Source organism: Stenella coeruleoalba, assembly GCF_951394435.1.
Source record: "Stenella coeruleoalba genome assembly, chromosome: 19".
NCBI lineage: Eukaryota > Metazoa > Chordata > Mammalia > Artiodactyla > Delphinidae > Stenella > Stenella coeruleoalba.
In genome coordinates, this window is record NC_137165.1 from 41,680,626 (window position 1) to 41,695,364 (window position 14,739).

At 58.3% G+C, this 14,739-nt stretch overlaps 2 protein-coding genes across 8 annotated transcripts in view; both read right to left on the reverse strand.

Moving 5' to 3' along the window:
- ZNF385C (zinc finger protein 385C) overlaps positions 1-14,739 on the reverse strand; it is a gene marked incomplete at its 5' end in the record, with an annotated part of 31,013 nt that overhangs the window by 10,191 nt on the left and 6,083 nt on the right. The window lies entirely within an intron of this gene.
- LOC307177217 (uncharacterized protein C17orf113) lies at positions 147-9,114 on the reverse strand. The gene is made up of 3 exons (XM_079904160.1): positions 9,095-9,114; positions 4,098-4,834; positions 147-2,934 (listed from the first exon to the last, which is right to left on the reverse strand). The coding sequence occupies exons 2-3, from the start codon at positions 4,638-4,640 to the stop codon at positions 1,450-1,452; spliced, it is 2,028 nt and encodes a 675-aa protein (XP_079760286.1). The 5' UTR covers positions 4,641-4,834; positions 9,095-9,114; the 3' UTR covers positions 147-1,449.

Below are 14,739 nucleotides of genomic sequence, written 5' to 3' on the forward strand. Positions count from 1 at the left end.
ACTGGGGAAGCAGAAGCAGGGAGTCCACAGTTCCAGGCTGCCAGCCCAGAAGGATGACCACCACCCCACCCACAGGGGCAGCGTAACAACCTAAATGAAGCCCAGAGGGGAGTCAGGCCAAGGGAGTCAGGCCCCTGACACACACACCACCACGGAGACTGCACGATGCACTGGGTTTCCACTTTATTGCAAATTAAACCCAAACCCAGGAGGCCTGGGGAGAGGCCAGCCCCCTCCCCTCTCACTACCTACCCTGTCCAGATCCCCACATGGTTCACAGCAAGGGCTGACAGAGGGGATGGGAAACCCACTGGAATCTGAAAGGATGTGTTCCCCAGCTCTGGCGAGGCCCCAGCTGCTTCCTTCAGGAGGCAAAAAGCCCTCCGACATCCCTGTGCTGGGCCTGAGGCTGCATCTCGGAGTCAGCCAGTCCAGCACTGTGGCTTTACAGTCTTTGGTCTTAAAGGTCTGAGGCAGGGGCCCAGGTTCGATCCCTGGTCGGGCAACTGAGATCCCACAAGCCAAGCAGTGGGCGAGAAAAAAAAAATCTGCTGGGAATTCCCTGGCAGCCCGGTGGTTAGGACTCTGCGCCGAGGGCCCAGGTTCAATCTTTGGTCGAGGAACTAAAATCTAAAATCCTGGCGTGGCAAAAAAAAAAAAAGTCTGAGGCAAGGGCAGGGGAAGGCTAGGAACTTAGAGAGCAACCAGATTTTGAGGAGGAAAAAAATTAGAAATAAATTTAGTCCACCTGGGACTTTTTTGGACCCTGTCATTGCAAAACCAAAGTAAGTCCTTTTAGATTTTGTGTATTAACACTGTGAAAGATAGGATAGATTTATTTTACATTTATAGATGTGTATGTCGATATACCCAGCCATATAGAGAAAAGCCTCAGGCAGCCTACTGGTGAGGAGGGCACCACCACTTCCCTTGAACTGTTAGCTTGTGCACAGAGAGGGTGCTGTGCTGTGTGTCAAAAACAAGGGCGGTCATCTGCTCTCCAGTCACATCTGAAGAGATGTTGCTAGAAGTGGGGGCCAACAGTCAAGGACCCAGTCTCCTCTCCTTCAACCCCTGAATTGCGCAGACCCTGTCTTCCTCCCTCCAACCAATAGCCCCTCAACTTTTCTAGGACCAAAACTTGGGCTGAGTTCAGAGGGAAAGGGGTGAGCTACTCTCACCAAACTCTGGAAAGGTCAGGAGTGATATTTAGGGTGCCCCAGACCCCAGCACCTCTGCCCACTGGCCCGAGTCCCGCCCCCGATCCAGCCCCTCCTCCACAACCCACGGGGCTGGGTTAGTACTCAGCGTGGAGCAGAGGAAGCACGGGGAAGTTGGGTGGGAGGCCACAGCTAGGAGGTCAGCTTGGGTGCAGCACAGTCAAGTCCGGCTTGGCCCTTAGAGAGCCTAGGGCCCCGGGTTGGCTGGACAGAGGAGAGGAGGCCGCCCTCACGTGAGCTGCGAGCCCAGGAGCCCCTCGCCCCACCCACTCTCTAGGAACTCCACCGCCAGCGCAAAGTCAAACTCGTGCAGCGGCGGCCCATCCACCGCGATCTTCACCGCGGGGCCGCCCCGGCCTTCCCCCGCCCCGCCCGGCCCCCACCACCGCAGCTCCCGGCTGCGGCCGACCTTGTCCAGGAGGCCGGCGCCCGCGGGCAGCGCCAAGGCCAGGGAGGCGAGGGCGGCGAAGTCAGGGAAGAGCTCGTGCAGTTCAGAGCGCGCGCACGCCAGCTTGGCGCACAGGGCCCGCGGGCCCAGCCGCCCCAGGCTGCACACCACGCGCTTGAAGAGCGCGAAGTCGCCCAGCGCCCGCTGGCACACCACGGCGGGGGCGAAGGCGCGCAACAGGACGCGCAGCGCCCCCTCGCCGTGCGCGCCCAGCTCCTCGGGTGCCTGCGGGTAGCGGCGGGGGTCGAAGATCGCCGCCAAGGCGGCCACGGCGTCCAGCGAGGGCCCGGGGTAGGAGTCCCGCAGCCCCCTCCGCATGGAGTCCAGGAAAGCCCCCCGCAGCCGCTCCAAGCCCTGGACCGCAGCCTCGGAGTAGCCCACCAGCTCCACACCGCGGTAGGTGCAGCGGCCGCGGCCCAAGTCAGGGCTGGAGGTTGCCAGTTCCTGCAGGAAGCCCTGGAGACGCGCCCCACCTGAGCTGCGCTGCGCTTGGAGGGAGGCTGCAGCTGCCGTCACCAGCGGTTGCAGCAAGGCCAAGTCCGGCTCTTCTGGCTGCAGGACAAGGGCGAGCTTCTGCACGGACGGCAGAGCATCCAGCAGGAGGTGGGTGAAGGCCACAAAGGTGAACTGGCGCAGGGCGAGGGCCAGTGCCCTGGTTGTAGGTGAGGCTGGGGCAGAGGCCTCCAGCGTGGGCACCAGGCAAGGCCAAGCCTCAGCCACTGCTTCCACCACAGGCAGCAGGGAGGCCCAGGGCACTGGCCGTGGTCCTGCCAAGTCAATAGCTGCAAGGTCCAGTGCCGCCCGGAGCTCAGGGACCACGTGGGAACTGGGGCCACCATGGAGGCGGAATAGGGCATCCAGCACACTTTCATATTCACCTAGGTAGGCAGGGGGCTTGGGATCTGTCCGGCCGGGGAGGCAGTGCAGCTCCATGAGCAGTGGGCAGGCAGCCTGGAGCTGCGGGCCCACGCTCCCCAGGCGGTCACTGGGGAGGCTTGAGCTGAGCCAGGCCAGCTTGGATGCAGACACGCCGAAAGCCTGCAGAATGTCCAGGAGTTGGCCAGCAGTGGCCTCGCCTTCCTGTAGCTCCACACTGCCCAGGAAGGTGGTGGCAGGCTGGCCATCGCAGGGGGACACCGAAGTGGCAAACAAGGCCAGATTGTGGGACTCAGGCCAGTCCCTGGTCTCGTCCAACACCAGGCCCACATACGGGGATGCCTTCAGGCGTTGGCAGGCCTCTGTGTGCAAGACACTGGCAATGGCCACCTGGGACAGCCAGGGAAAGAAAGGGAGGGAGGACAGAGTTAGGCTTGTCCTGGGAAGGGGAGGCAGGCAGGGTGGGGTGATAGAAAGAGCACAGGCCTGGGGTCAGACTAACCCTAGCTTTGCCACTTACTGACTGTGTGACCTTGGGCAAATCATTTCACCTCGCTGTTCATCTCTGTTTCCTCAGCTCTAAAACCAGGCTGATACCTGCCCCCAAGCTCCTCAAAAGGTTGTTGTGACTCATATCTTAGTGCCCTGACCAGGGACTGAACCCGGGCCCTCATCAGTGAAAGCGTGGAGTCCTAACCACTGGACCGCCAGGGAATTCCCATCAATGTAATTTTGTGTTGTACGTGTAAAAATGCTTTAGGAACCATAAAGATTCTACAGCGTTTTGTGTGTGTGTTTTTCTACAGCATTGCCCCTGTCAGCCTTATTCCTGGGGTCTCCCTCTGCTCTGCTGCTCAGGGATTAACTGATAGACACGTTGACTCCCTACTAGTTACAAAGGGCCCCAACTGTGTGCTGTTTGTCATCTCTCTGGGCGATGAGATCCAACTCCCCCACCCCCTTACCAGCCCCCAGGACTCATACAGCCAGTGCCTAGCTCAGAGCTGCAATATGCATGCCCCCAGGGGCCACATGGGTGATACTGACCTTGAAGTGAGCCAGGGATAAACCAAAGGGAATGGGGAAGCCCATGCCCTGCTCTCCAACTCCAGAACTTCATGCCCTGACTGCACAGGACCTAGCTTTTTAGTAGAAGTCACAAATCCACATTTTTATATGTAATCTCTTGTTTTTTTGTTGTTGTTGTTTTTTGTTTATCTTGGAGACTAATTTAAGTTTTCTTAAAAACTGTGAAAACCACCAAAACACATCTGTGGGCCAATCGAGCTCCCAGGCCACCAGTTTGCAACCTCTGACCTAGGTAGTGAGGGGAGCGGACCTGAGCCCTTGAGGACAGGGCCTGGTCCGGCCTCTTCACTGTTGGGCACCCAGGAGCTGGCACCTGGTACGCCCTCAGTGAAGGCTCTGGTGGGCGAAGGTGTGAATGAAGTGCTTTGGCTGCTGCCCGGGGGCCTGGCGCGCTGGTACCATGCCCAGATGGCTCGATGTTCTCCCTCTTCAGTCCCTCCCCCACAGCCCTGGCTGCCACCCACCTGCATGTCCCTCACCCTCCTAGGACTGTAGTAATCGCCGTGCTCCATGCCCAGCAGCGCCTGGCACAGGTTGAACCTCTGTAGCTCGAGCAGGGCAGAGCAGCGGTCGTCAGGCACGTCCTCCTTGGCCATGCAGTACACCGTGGTCAGCACGGCCACCTTGGCCGGGTTCGCTTCCACCTTGACACTCCTGAAGCTGGGGGTGGTCGCCAGGCCCGGACAGGTCCCTCCACCCTCAGCCTGGCCCTCAAAAGTGGGCCGGCCCCGGTTGACGGCCAGAGCCTGGCGGTGGGCCCCCGAGGTCACGTGGCGCAGCAGGGCATGGCGCTGGAAGTTGTCGGTGCCCACAGTGAAGGCGTTCTCCGCTTTGCCGTGCTTGTTCCGCACCAGGGCCTGGCGGCACTCTAGGCAAAACATCAACTTCCGCTCGTAGTCGAAGTCCAGCCAGGTGAACTCCTCTTTCCAGTGCTCGTTGAAGTAACGCTTGCACTTCTTATTGGAGTTGGAAGCCTCTCCGGCTGGTTTCTTCCCCGGGGGCACCATTCCTGCTCGAGGGGCAGGGCGCCTCCAACCCCCACCCAGATGCTCTTGTCCCCCCAGCCTGCCCCGCACACCGAAGCACCTCCTTTGACAAGGGGAGTCGGTGGGGAGGCAGGAGGGGGGCAGCCCGCCAGGCTAATGGGGACCATCCATCTAACTTAGCCCGGAAAGTTTATTTCCACTCCGCTGGTGGGAGACTGGAGGTGAAAGAGACAAGGGAGAGGTGTTAGGCGTCCACTGGGGGTTCACACTGCCCACAGAGGACTCCCCGGGCGAGGGGTGGACTGGACCCAATGGGGAAGGGCTACTGGGAGTGGGCCATAAAGCGTTATCCAAAGTGGGTAGAGGTACGGGGTCTGCAGCCCCCTGTAAGGGTCTCCCTGTATCCAGGACAAGGCATCGATTGCTTTGACTGCCGAAGCATGTCAGAACTCAGAGCTGGAAAGACCAGCACCATCAATGCAAACACACTGTATAATCCCGAGACAGCGCTGGTTCTCAGGGCTCACGAATAACTCGGGACTGAATCCTGGCTCCTCACCCAAAGGATAACTGGTACCATCAGGCCACAGTCATTTGTGTCAACAGAAAGAAGTTAGCACGAAGCTGAGCTCCCAGAGCCACAGGACTGAGGAATGGGATTTGTTTCCTCTGGAGCTCCCTTCCCTAAACACGCGCGTGGGCACGCTCACACACACACCAGCTGTGCGGTTCTGTGAAGGGTAGCCCAGAAGCGGGGGCTGGGTTCCTGACTAAAGGCAGCCAGCTGGTTGCCTCTACCTCCCTCCCTCCACCACCACGCCAGGCGGGAGGCGAGGATGAGGAGTCCAGCTGATGGCCAAGACCTGCCACCTCTGCTTCCTCATTATCTCTCACACCTGCCCCTCCCCTCCATGGTTACTGATAACAACAGCGGTAACTACCATTTACCGAGCACGAACTGACTCAGGCCCTGTGCTAAGGACTGGGGTGACCCCATCAGGAGACCAAGATTACTCTTGCAAGTACTCTCTGAGGATGCTATCATCCTCACTTTGGACAGGAGGAAACTGAAGCTCGGGAGCTTTAAGTGACTTGCCCGAGGTTTGCCAAGCAGTAAGTGGCTGAGGTGGAATTAGAACCCAAGTCCCCCTGACTCCACAGGCCATGCTGAGATCCTGGCCTGCACCGTCTCACCTGGATTACGCAGCGGCTTCCGCCTCTGCCTTTGTTCCACCACATTCATACCTCACGTACCGGCCAGAGAGCAAGGCCACACACAGATCCCACTGTGTCACTGCCCTGCTTCCGCCTCTCTGGTGGTGTCCATTGCCTAAGTCTACATACCTCACCATGAGCCAGCGAGACCCCCCCCAGCCTCTGGACACCTCCAGAGCCTTCCCACTCCTGTCTGCTCAGCCAGCTCCAAAGGCTTCCCATGTCCCACACACATTACTGTTATTTCTGCTCCTGCCTCCATCCCCTGTGCCTGGAACTCCCTATCCCTCCTCTTTCCCTGGCTATTTCCCATTCATACCTGGAAAGCAGCTCAGGCATCCCCTCTGCCACCCTAATCCCACCCCCCCCCCGAACCTGGGCTGGTACCTGTCCTCTATTCTCCCATAATTCCCTGTGTATGAGTCTTTGTAACACAATATGGTGAACGCAGGGATGCTCGACGTATCTCTGTACTTGGTTCCTGGAAGGTCAAGATCACATTTGTTCATTTTTGTACCTCTACGTCCCTGTACAGGACTAGGCACGCAGATGGCTCTCAGCAAAAACTGGTTGTTTAAAAGAACGAAAGGATTATTTTGGCTATATGAAACAACTTCTTGTTTTTTTTTTTTTAAGATTTTTTTTGATGTGGACTATTTTCAAAGTCTTCACTGAACTTGTTACAATATTGCTTCTGTTTTGGTTCTTCGGCCGGGAGGCATGCGGGATCCCAGCTCCCCTGACCAGGGATCGAACCTGCACCCCCGGAACTGGAAGGCAAAGTCCCAACCACTGGACCGCCAGGGAAGTCCCAACAACTTCCTGTTTCTGAGGCTGTTGGTTTAGCTGATTCTAAACTCTGAGAAAGCAGTGACTGTCTTGCCCACCTGATATTACACCCAGCGCCCTGTGTGGAACCTGGCGCTTAGTAGGTAGGTAGAGTAAGGGCAGATGAGTAGAATTCCACGGGCAGCCCATTCAGTGTAAGGAGAAGCACTCCATGTTGCCAGAAGTGGGTGAACCTTGCTGGTCCTCTTCCCCTGGACTCTGAGTGGCAGTTGGTATTGCTCATCACACCCCCCTGAAACACACTTTTCTCTTGCCTTCCAGGACACCACAGCCCCTGGTTTTCCTTGCTCCCATCAGCCACTCCTCTGATGTCATCTCATCCTCTTCTTCCCTATCTCAAACTGTCCCAAGAGCTCAGAACCATCCAGGACCCTCCTCTGGGCACCACACCTTTCCATCCAACTGCCTTCCTGGCTTTTCTAAACAGATCTCTCCTGTATCTGTCCCTACAAAATATGCTCCTCTCCCAGGCTGCCCCGCTCAGGAAAACGGCCCTTTCTCCCACCCAGCTGCTCCGGCTGGAAAAACTGCCCATCCAACCCCCACTCTCTTCCGCATCAGGACCTGGTCTGTCCACAGGTCCTGTTGATTCCACCTCTACGATCTACCTCTAAGTCATCCCTTCTCTCCATGCCACTGCCACCTTCCCTGTCCAGGCCACCATCATCTCTTGCTTGGACTACGGCAGTTGCTTCCCGATGGCACTCTGGGTCTCCACTCTTACCCCTGTCTGGGGTCAGAGACTCTCAGTAGCCAGAGGGGGCTTTTTAAAACATACAGCTTAAAATCCCTCCATGACTGCCCATTGCTCTGAGGCCAGCACCAGAATCCCTTTCAAGACCTACCAAATGCCCAGGCACTGCTGACCTCTCTGGGAGCCACTTGTGCCTCCCTCCCCTTCCAGCTACACTGGCCTTCTCTTCCTCCAGAGTGCCACAGTCCCATCGCCAGAACCTTTGCACATGCTGCGACTTCTTCCAGAATGTTCCCACCCTCCCTCCCAACACTTTGCCTAATCCACTTTCCCTCTGGTCTTAGCATAATGACGTCTTCAGGGGAGGCTTCTCTAATTATCCTTCCCCAGCAAGTCCCCTTATTTTCTGTCACTGCCCCGTTTGTTCCCTCCAGCGCACTCCCCAAAGTTTACAGATATGCTTATTTCTGTGTATTGCTTGCGCTCTTGCCGTCCGCCCCCCTCCCCTGGAAAATTCCCTGAGGGCAGGTAAGGTAATTTACTTGTTCCTCTCTGGACTCCAGAGAAGGGAACCACCGGCTGGCCCCCAGCAGGTGCTCCACAAAATTTGAGCAGTGAATGAGTCAGGAAGCACAAGCTCTCAGGCAGAGAGAGCAATGGAGAGGACACCTGGGCACCTTTTGGGTGGCTAAAACAGCTGCCTTTGACGTCCTTTCCTCCTAAGGTCCCGTGATTCTGTGACTTTGTCTAGCCCACCACCCAAAGAGTCTTAGAATGGAGCGGAGGTGCAAAGTCAAGGTGACACCCTTCTGGGTTTTTGAGAAAAGAACAAGAGAGTAGGGAGGGAGGAGGCCTGGGAAGATGGAGATTCTGAAACTGTACTGTCCAATAGGGTAGCCACCAGCCACATGTGACTGTTTAAAATTAATCAGAATTTTAATTTTTTTTTTTTATGGTCACACCACGTGGCTTGCAGGGATCTTAGTTCCCCAACCAGGGATCGAACGCACGCCCTCGGCAGTGGAAGCGCAGAGTCCTAACCACTGGACCGCCTTGGAATTCCCCAGAATTTTAAATTTTTAAAAATTCAGTTCCTCAGCCACACGAGCCACACTTCAAGTTCTCAATAACCATGTGTGGCTAGTGGCTATTGTACTAGATGGCCCAGATAGAGAACATATACAGCATCCCAGAAAGTTCTACCGAACAGCGCGGCTCTAAAAGACGCAGGCAAAAGCCACTGACATTCTCCTACCTCAACCTGAGGGAACCGGCTGGGTGGGGCGGGATGTAAGACGTGACTCTTGAGGGGCCCCTGGGGCGATGTGTGTTGGCCGGTGGTCCCCACTCCACCCCAGCACTTAAGCCTCAAACAGTGTCTATATGGCCCCAGGATGGGGGTCCCCAGTCCCCTCCCCAGGCTTCTTTGGGTCTCCTACTTTCGGGACCCCACCAAGAGGAGTCCACGCTCTCGGCAGAGTAGGGGCAGGAGCCCCGTCCCCTGGCAGCCCATCCTCCCGGGGCCTGGATGCGGAGGGCTGGGGAACTTCCTCTGGGGGGCGCGTGGTGCAGGAGCTCTTCGATGGGCGCCGCCCGCGCCGTGCCGCCTCTCCCGCAGGACCCCCAGCCCCCGTGGCCGCCCCCTGCCTGGAGGTTCCTGGAGGGGGCGCCCCGCCCGGCCCCCTCCCCTCCCCGGCCCCCGCACGCACGCACTCACTGAGTCTCGGGAGCCACCATCTTGCGCGGTGGACGCTCTGGCCGCGGTCTCCTTGGGCTCCACTGAGCGACAGCAGCCACTAGCGGTTACCGGGGCGAAGAGGCGCCAGCGGCGGCGCGGGCCGGGGTCGCGGGCAGGGCGGCGGCGCCCCCGGGGGTCGGCCGGCCGCGCCCACCTGCCGCCGCTCTGGCCCGGCGCACCCTTAGCCCGGCGTCGCTCTCACCCTCCCCACCGCGTGCGCTGCAGCAGGAGCAGCTCAGGTTAGACCGCAGGAAGGATGCTCCCCGCCAGCGGGAGGGACAGTGGTCATTCATTCACCACAGGTATCCGTGGGTTCCTAGAGGAGCTCACAGGTGAGACCTGACTGGTGAGAGCCAAACAGGCGGAGCGCTAGGGAGGCTACACTCTGGCAAGTGCCCCGAGCGAGAGCGATGAACAAAATGCTTTGGGATCACAGAGGAGCAGGCGGGCAGCTGAAGGTCATCAGCCTGGAGAGCCAATTAGGTTTCACAAAAGGGTCAGTGAGAGTTTACCAGGCAAAGGGCATTTCAGCAGTGGGAATGGCAGAGCCATTGGGAACCATGGTGAAGTTCAAAGTCGAGTGCAGGTTCTCAAAGCTCAAGGTAGAACAGAGGTATGGAAGCTCTGCAGTGAATGCTGGGGATTTTGACCTTCCGGCCTTGTGGGGAACCTCAGGAGGCGGGAGAGCTAGAAAATCATGTGGGTTGAACCTGGGCCCTCAGCAGTGAGAGCGCAGAGTCTTAACTGCTGGACCACCAGGGAATTCCCAGGAAATCAGTGTTTTAATCTAATGAGTTATTTGTAACAGGGATGACAAATGGGGTGGGTGGGAGGAGTGACCTCTTCCTAGAACTTTCAGATGCCCAGGAGACCCTCACCCCTGTGTGGGTTTCCCTGCAGGAGGAATGTGGGTGGTACCCCACCCTCCTAGACCTAGAAGCCTGCAGCGGAGCTCCAGTAATGACATCAAACTCTGAGGCCTTGGCAGCCCCGCACTTAGCCTCAGTTTCCTCACCTGTGAAGTGGAAATTACAGCTGGGTAAGGAGGAAGGGGCAGGACAGGAATGGGTCTGAGGACCAAATAAGATGCTGGGTGTGGAGGCTGTTTGCACAGGGGGTGCAGGGCACTTGGTGACCCAGTCTCCCCTTCTGGTCAGCACAAAGTCACCCGGAAATGCCTTCCAGCCCCTGCACAACTGGGTACACTCTTCTCCCACTCAAGGCCTAAGGCACACGTTGAGATCAGGGCCTCTCCAGTGGTTGCTGGGAGCTCCCCGCAGCCCCCTTCACGCAGCGCTGCTCTGAGCCGCCCACCACCTGCCTCTGACATTCACTGTGAGCCCTGGCCCCCAGGGCCGCTGGGATGACGCACGAGTCATGACACATGCACACACGCGTGTGGCCACTTGGTTTGTGGGTGCGCTCAGATGAAGGGAGACATGGCAGCCCCCACCCCTGACCCAAGATGGTACCACACAGCCTGACGGGTCTAGAATTCTGCACCCCCAAAACGGTCAGGTGTGTGTTGGGGGGTGTTCTCGGGTAGCATCTTGCAACAGAACAGCCACCCTGGCTAAGTGTCTCAGAGCAGTCCCTCCCCACCCCTGGCCAGGGGTCCACAGCCGGGACCCGGGGCTCATCGGATGGCTGCCTCAAGAGGGTGGGTTGCTACTCTGATCAAACAGGAATAAACCAGACGAAGTGACGGAGAAAAGGCCACCCCCAGGGGTCCAACAGAGCCTAGGGCAGGGGTGCAGAGCAGGTGTCTCATGAAATAACATCACCCTGCCTGCCATCCAAGGGAGAGAATCCGGGGAAACTACGTCCTGCTGTTTTGCCATCACTGGGAAAGATACACACGGAAGAGCACAGGGACACACACCCTGAGGTCCACAGGCATCCACACAGATAGTGACAGGGACAGACACCAAGGCACACACTCACACACATCTCCCTATGGTGAGACCGTCTATGCACACTGATGTGTGTACATACGGAGGTGGTACCCACGCAGAGACAGACAGATACCCCTGCTGGCCAAGGGGCGGGCACAGAGGCCACGCATGAGCATGCGTGAACACACAGGCAAGAGCAACAAAGACACGCTCGTATCATATATACCCAGAGGGACAGACACACGAGGACACGCAGACCCTTACAGACGCACATATGGACAATACAGAACAACAGGCATGCAGTGGCACACAACATCACAAAGAGGTGCACGTGCACAAAGGTCCATATACAGAAACACACACCCCCCCTTACAAAATTAAATGCATCTGACACACACACAAGCTCATGCAGCCAAACCAGAGTCCCCCTCCCACCCCCGCCTCGAGCCATAGGGGCAGATGGTAGGGTCCTCCCCAAGGCAGGCATGCACACGCACACGCGCGCTCACACACACACAGACACACACACACACAGACACACACACACACACACACACACACACACACAGACACACACACACACACACCCCTCAAATAGTAAAGTTGCCGTTTCTATCACAGATAAAACCAAAACTCTGAAGAAAGGGAGTCCAGGAGGGAGAGAGCGCCAAAGGCAGGGAATGAGAGGTTGAACCAAGCCCCCAGCTTGCTCACTCCCCGCTAGGATTAGGATTCCTCCCCACATTCCCCAGCGCCCCCAACCCACCCTGGGCTGGCCAGCACTGTGGAGGCGTTGATGTTCCAGACTCCCGCCCTCCCTGCACCTGAGGAAGACCCCCGAGCCCAGTCACAAGAGGAACTCTGCTCCCAGCCCCACGGCCTCCAGCCCTTGCCCTTGTGGAAGGAGATCCCCCAAATCCTTAAAGGGTAACGGCTGTTTCCCTCAGAAAGGACCAGGCAAGACCCGTGTGGGGAGGTGAGCCCGGAGACCACGGACGAAGCACGGGGGGCATCGATGTGGACCCCAGCGCGGTGGCTGGACCTCAGCGGGCGCCTGGCTCTCTCCTCTGCTGCATTAACAACTGCCTCTAGCCCCCGACCCCTGCTCCCCCAGGCAGCCCCTTCGAGGCAGCTGAAGGTGTGATTTGATACAAGCAACCTTTGTAGCGGCTCCTCGGATGGCGCACACCTGCCCCAGAGCGCAGCAGCCTCATTCCTGCAGTCCGGACCTCCAGATTCCCGACCATTCCTGCCACCCCGGCCCCACCTTTGCTCCCGGCCAGAGTGGGGGCTCCCCCTGCCCATCCTTGAACTTGGGAAAAGGTACCAAGAGTCAGCTGGCTACTGGAGCCTCTAAACAGATGACTCTGGGGGGGCCGACAACAGGAGGAAAAGAATAGGGCAGGGGAGAGGGGAGAGGGGGAGAGGCCCACTCTCGGCTGGAAGCCCCTGCCCCAACCCCCCAGCTCAGGCGTCCTCAGCACTCACCCAAGAGCATTCTCTGTCTTTGGAGGAACCGCTGAGCGCAGAGTGAGAAGCGAAGGAAACCCAGCCGGAGAGCGACAGAGGGAAGGGGTGGGGGAGTGGAGGGACAGGAGGGGAGGGTGCGAGGGAGGGGCTCCTGCTTCTGCTGGGAAGCCACGGTTACCGGGCCCTGTCTCCCCTCTCCAGGAAGGCGCTGGTTTCCCCATCCCAACCACCGCTGGAAAGAACAGGGCGCTTCTTCCCCGAAGGTATGGGGACAGGGGGAGGGTGTCCGGGGACCTAGTGCCTCTTATACTGAAGCGAAGAGTTGACCCTGCCCACAGAGGCCTCCAGGACAGGAGGTGCTTCCAGCCCCTTCTCTGCCTGCCAGAAAATTCTTCTTCTGAACTTTGAAGCCCTGCCTCAGGGCTTGCTGCCGCAGGGGCCCCGTTCTCCTATCTAGCCTTACTTATCCTCTGCCCCCATCCCCCCTTTTTTTTTTTTTTTTTTTTTATGGTACGCGGGCCTCTCACTGTTGTGGCCTCTCCCGTTGTGGAGCACAGGCTCCGGACGCGCAGGCTTAGCAGTCATGGCTCACAGGCCCAGCCGCTCTGCGCCATGTGGGATCTTCCTGGACCGGGGCACGAACCCGCGTCCCCTGCATCGGCAGGTGGACTCTCAACCACTGCGCCACAAGGGAAGGCCCCCCCATCCCCTTTTATTTACCTCCTTTTGCTGCAGGGGAAACCGAGGCTCAGAGAGGGGGAAGCGAGCACACGTGGCTTGCAGTTCAGTACCTGGACTGCCGGACCTGCTACCTGGGCAATGCCAGGAAGCGGGGAAGGGGTGTTCATCTGATCACCTAGAACTTCTGACGCGCCTCATCTGCCCGCACCCTTCCCTCCCACCCATCTTTTCTCTTCTGATTTGGCTTCTTCCTCCCCCTCCTCTTCCTGAAACCTGCGGGCTCCTAACTCACCTGAGCACCTGGTGCCGGGAGGGGGGTGGAATGCGGGAGAGGAGACAGCCAGGCCACAGCTGGATCCAGTCTCGCATTCCAAGCCCGGGTCCCAGCGCTAGCCCCCCACCCCCCCAGCATCCTGTCTCCACCAGACAATAACCCGTAATCTCTGCAGCAGCCGGCTCTCAAGCTGCAAAGAAGGTCTGGGGAGGGGGTGGCGGCAGCAGCCCCTGAAAACAGGTTTGTTAGGAAGAGGCTCTGTGGGGGGAAGGACTTGCTGGTGTGGGGAGAGGAAGGAAACTCAAGCCCAGAGCTAATTAACCCACCCAGAGACACAGATGGAACCTTTGTCTTCTGCGGGGGCAGGGATCTGAGCTAAGCCCCCTAATTTCCACCCAGACAGCCTTGCCTTTCCTGGTGGCCCCTGGGGGGAGGTGCTGATGGTCAGGTTCACATCTGTGAGGGGGTGCTGTCCAGGGAGAGTGAGGGCACCGCCATCACCGGCCACTTAAGGAGAACCGCAGGAGGCACTGGTTAGACCCCAAGAACTTCTTAGTGGCCTTGCGGGAGCCAAGGTGAAACAGGCATGCAGAGGCCTCGGGATGGGTTGGGAGGGGTGCTGAGGAGGAACTGGAAACCCAGGGAGATACTGAAGCCACGGGGGGACAGGCTGGAGGGCTTCCGGGGCCTCCTGATGGGACTGAAATTAATCCATCTGCGGGGAGTGGAGGGAGAGGAGCTCATCAAGCCAGTGACTCAGGGGTGACCCAAGCTCAAGGCCTTTGATCCCTGGGGCTCAGAATGCAGCCGGAGGCTTCTGCAGTCAAAGACTAGGAGAGGAGGTGGAGGGGCTGCTTAGAACGGGATCTAGGAGAGGTCTGAGGGCGCAGGGCCGGGGACAGCCTCCATCTGCCACTCTGATGCCTTCCCGTCCCCAAAGGCACAGGGGTGTCTGGTACAGCTGCAGCCAACTTTGCCCTGAAATCCAATATAGTCTGACTCCGTCTCCGCTTTCTTGTCCCCGTTAGTGTCTACCCTGTGCTCCCCATCCGAGTCCCGTCTGGCCATTTCGGTAAGCCAGAGTTTAAGTCATTTTTGAAATCTCCTTCTCTCCCCGCTGGTGTCATGTTGCAATGGTGGGGAACAGGGGATGCGCCCTAAATTGGGCAGCTGGGTCAGTCCTGCCAAGAGACGGGGAGGAACCAGTTGGAGTTAGAAGGCTCCCCTCCCTGTCCTGAGCCAGCCTAAGCAGAGCGGGAGATGGCTGGCATCTCCCCATTGTTCAGTTGAGGACACCAAGGCAT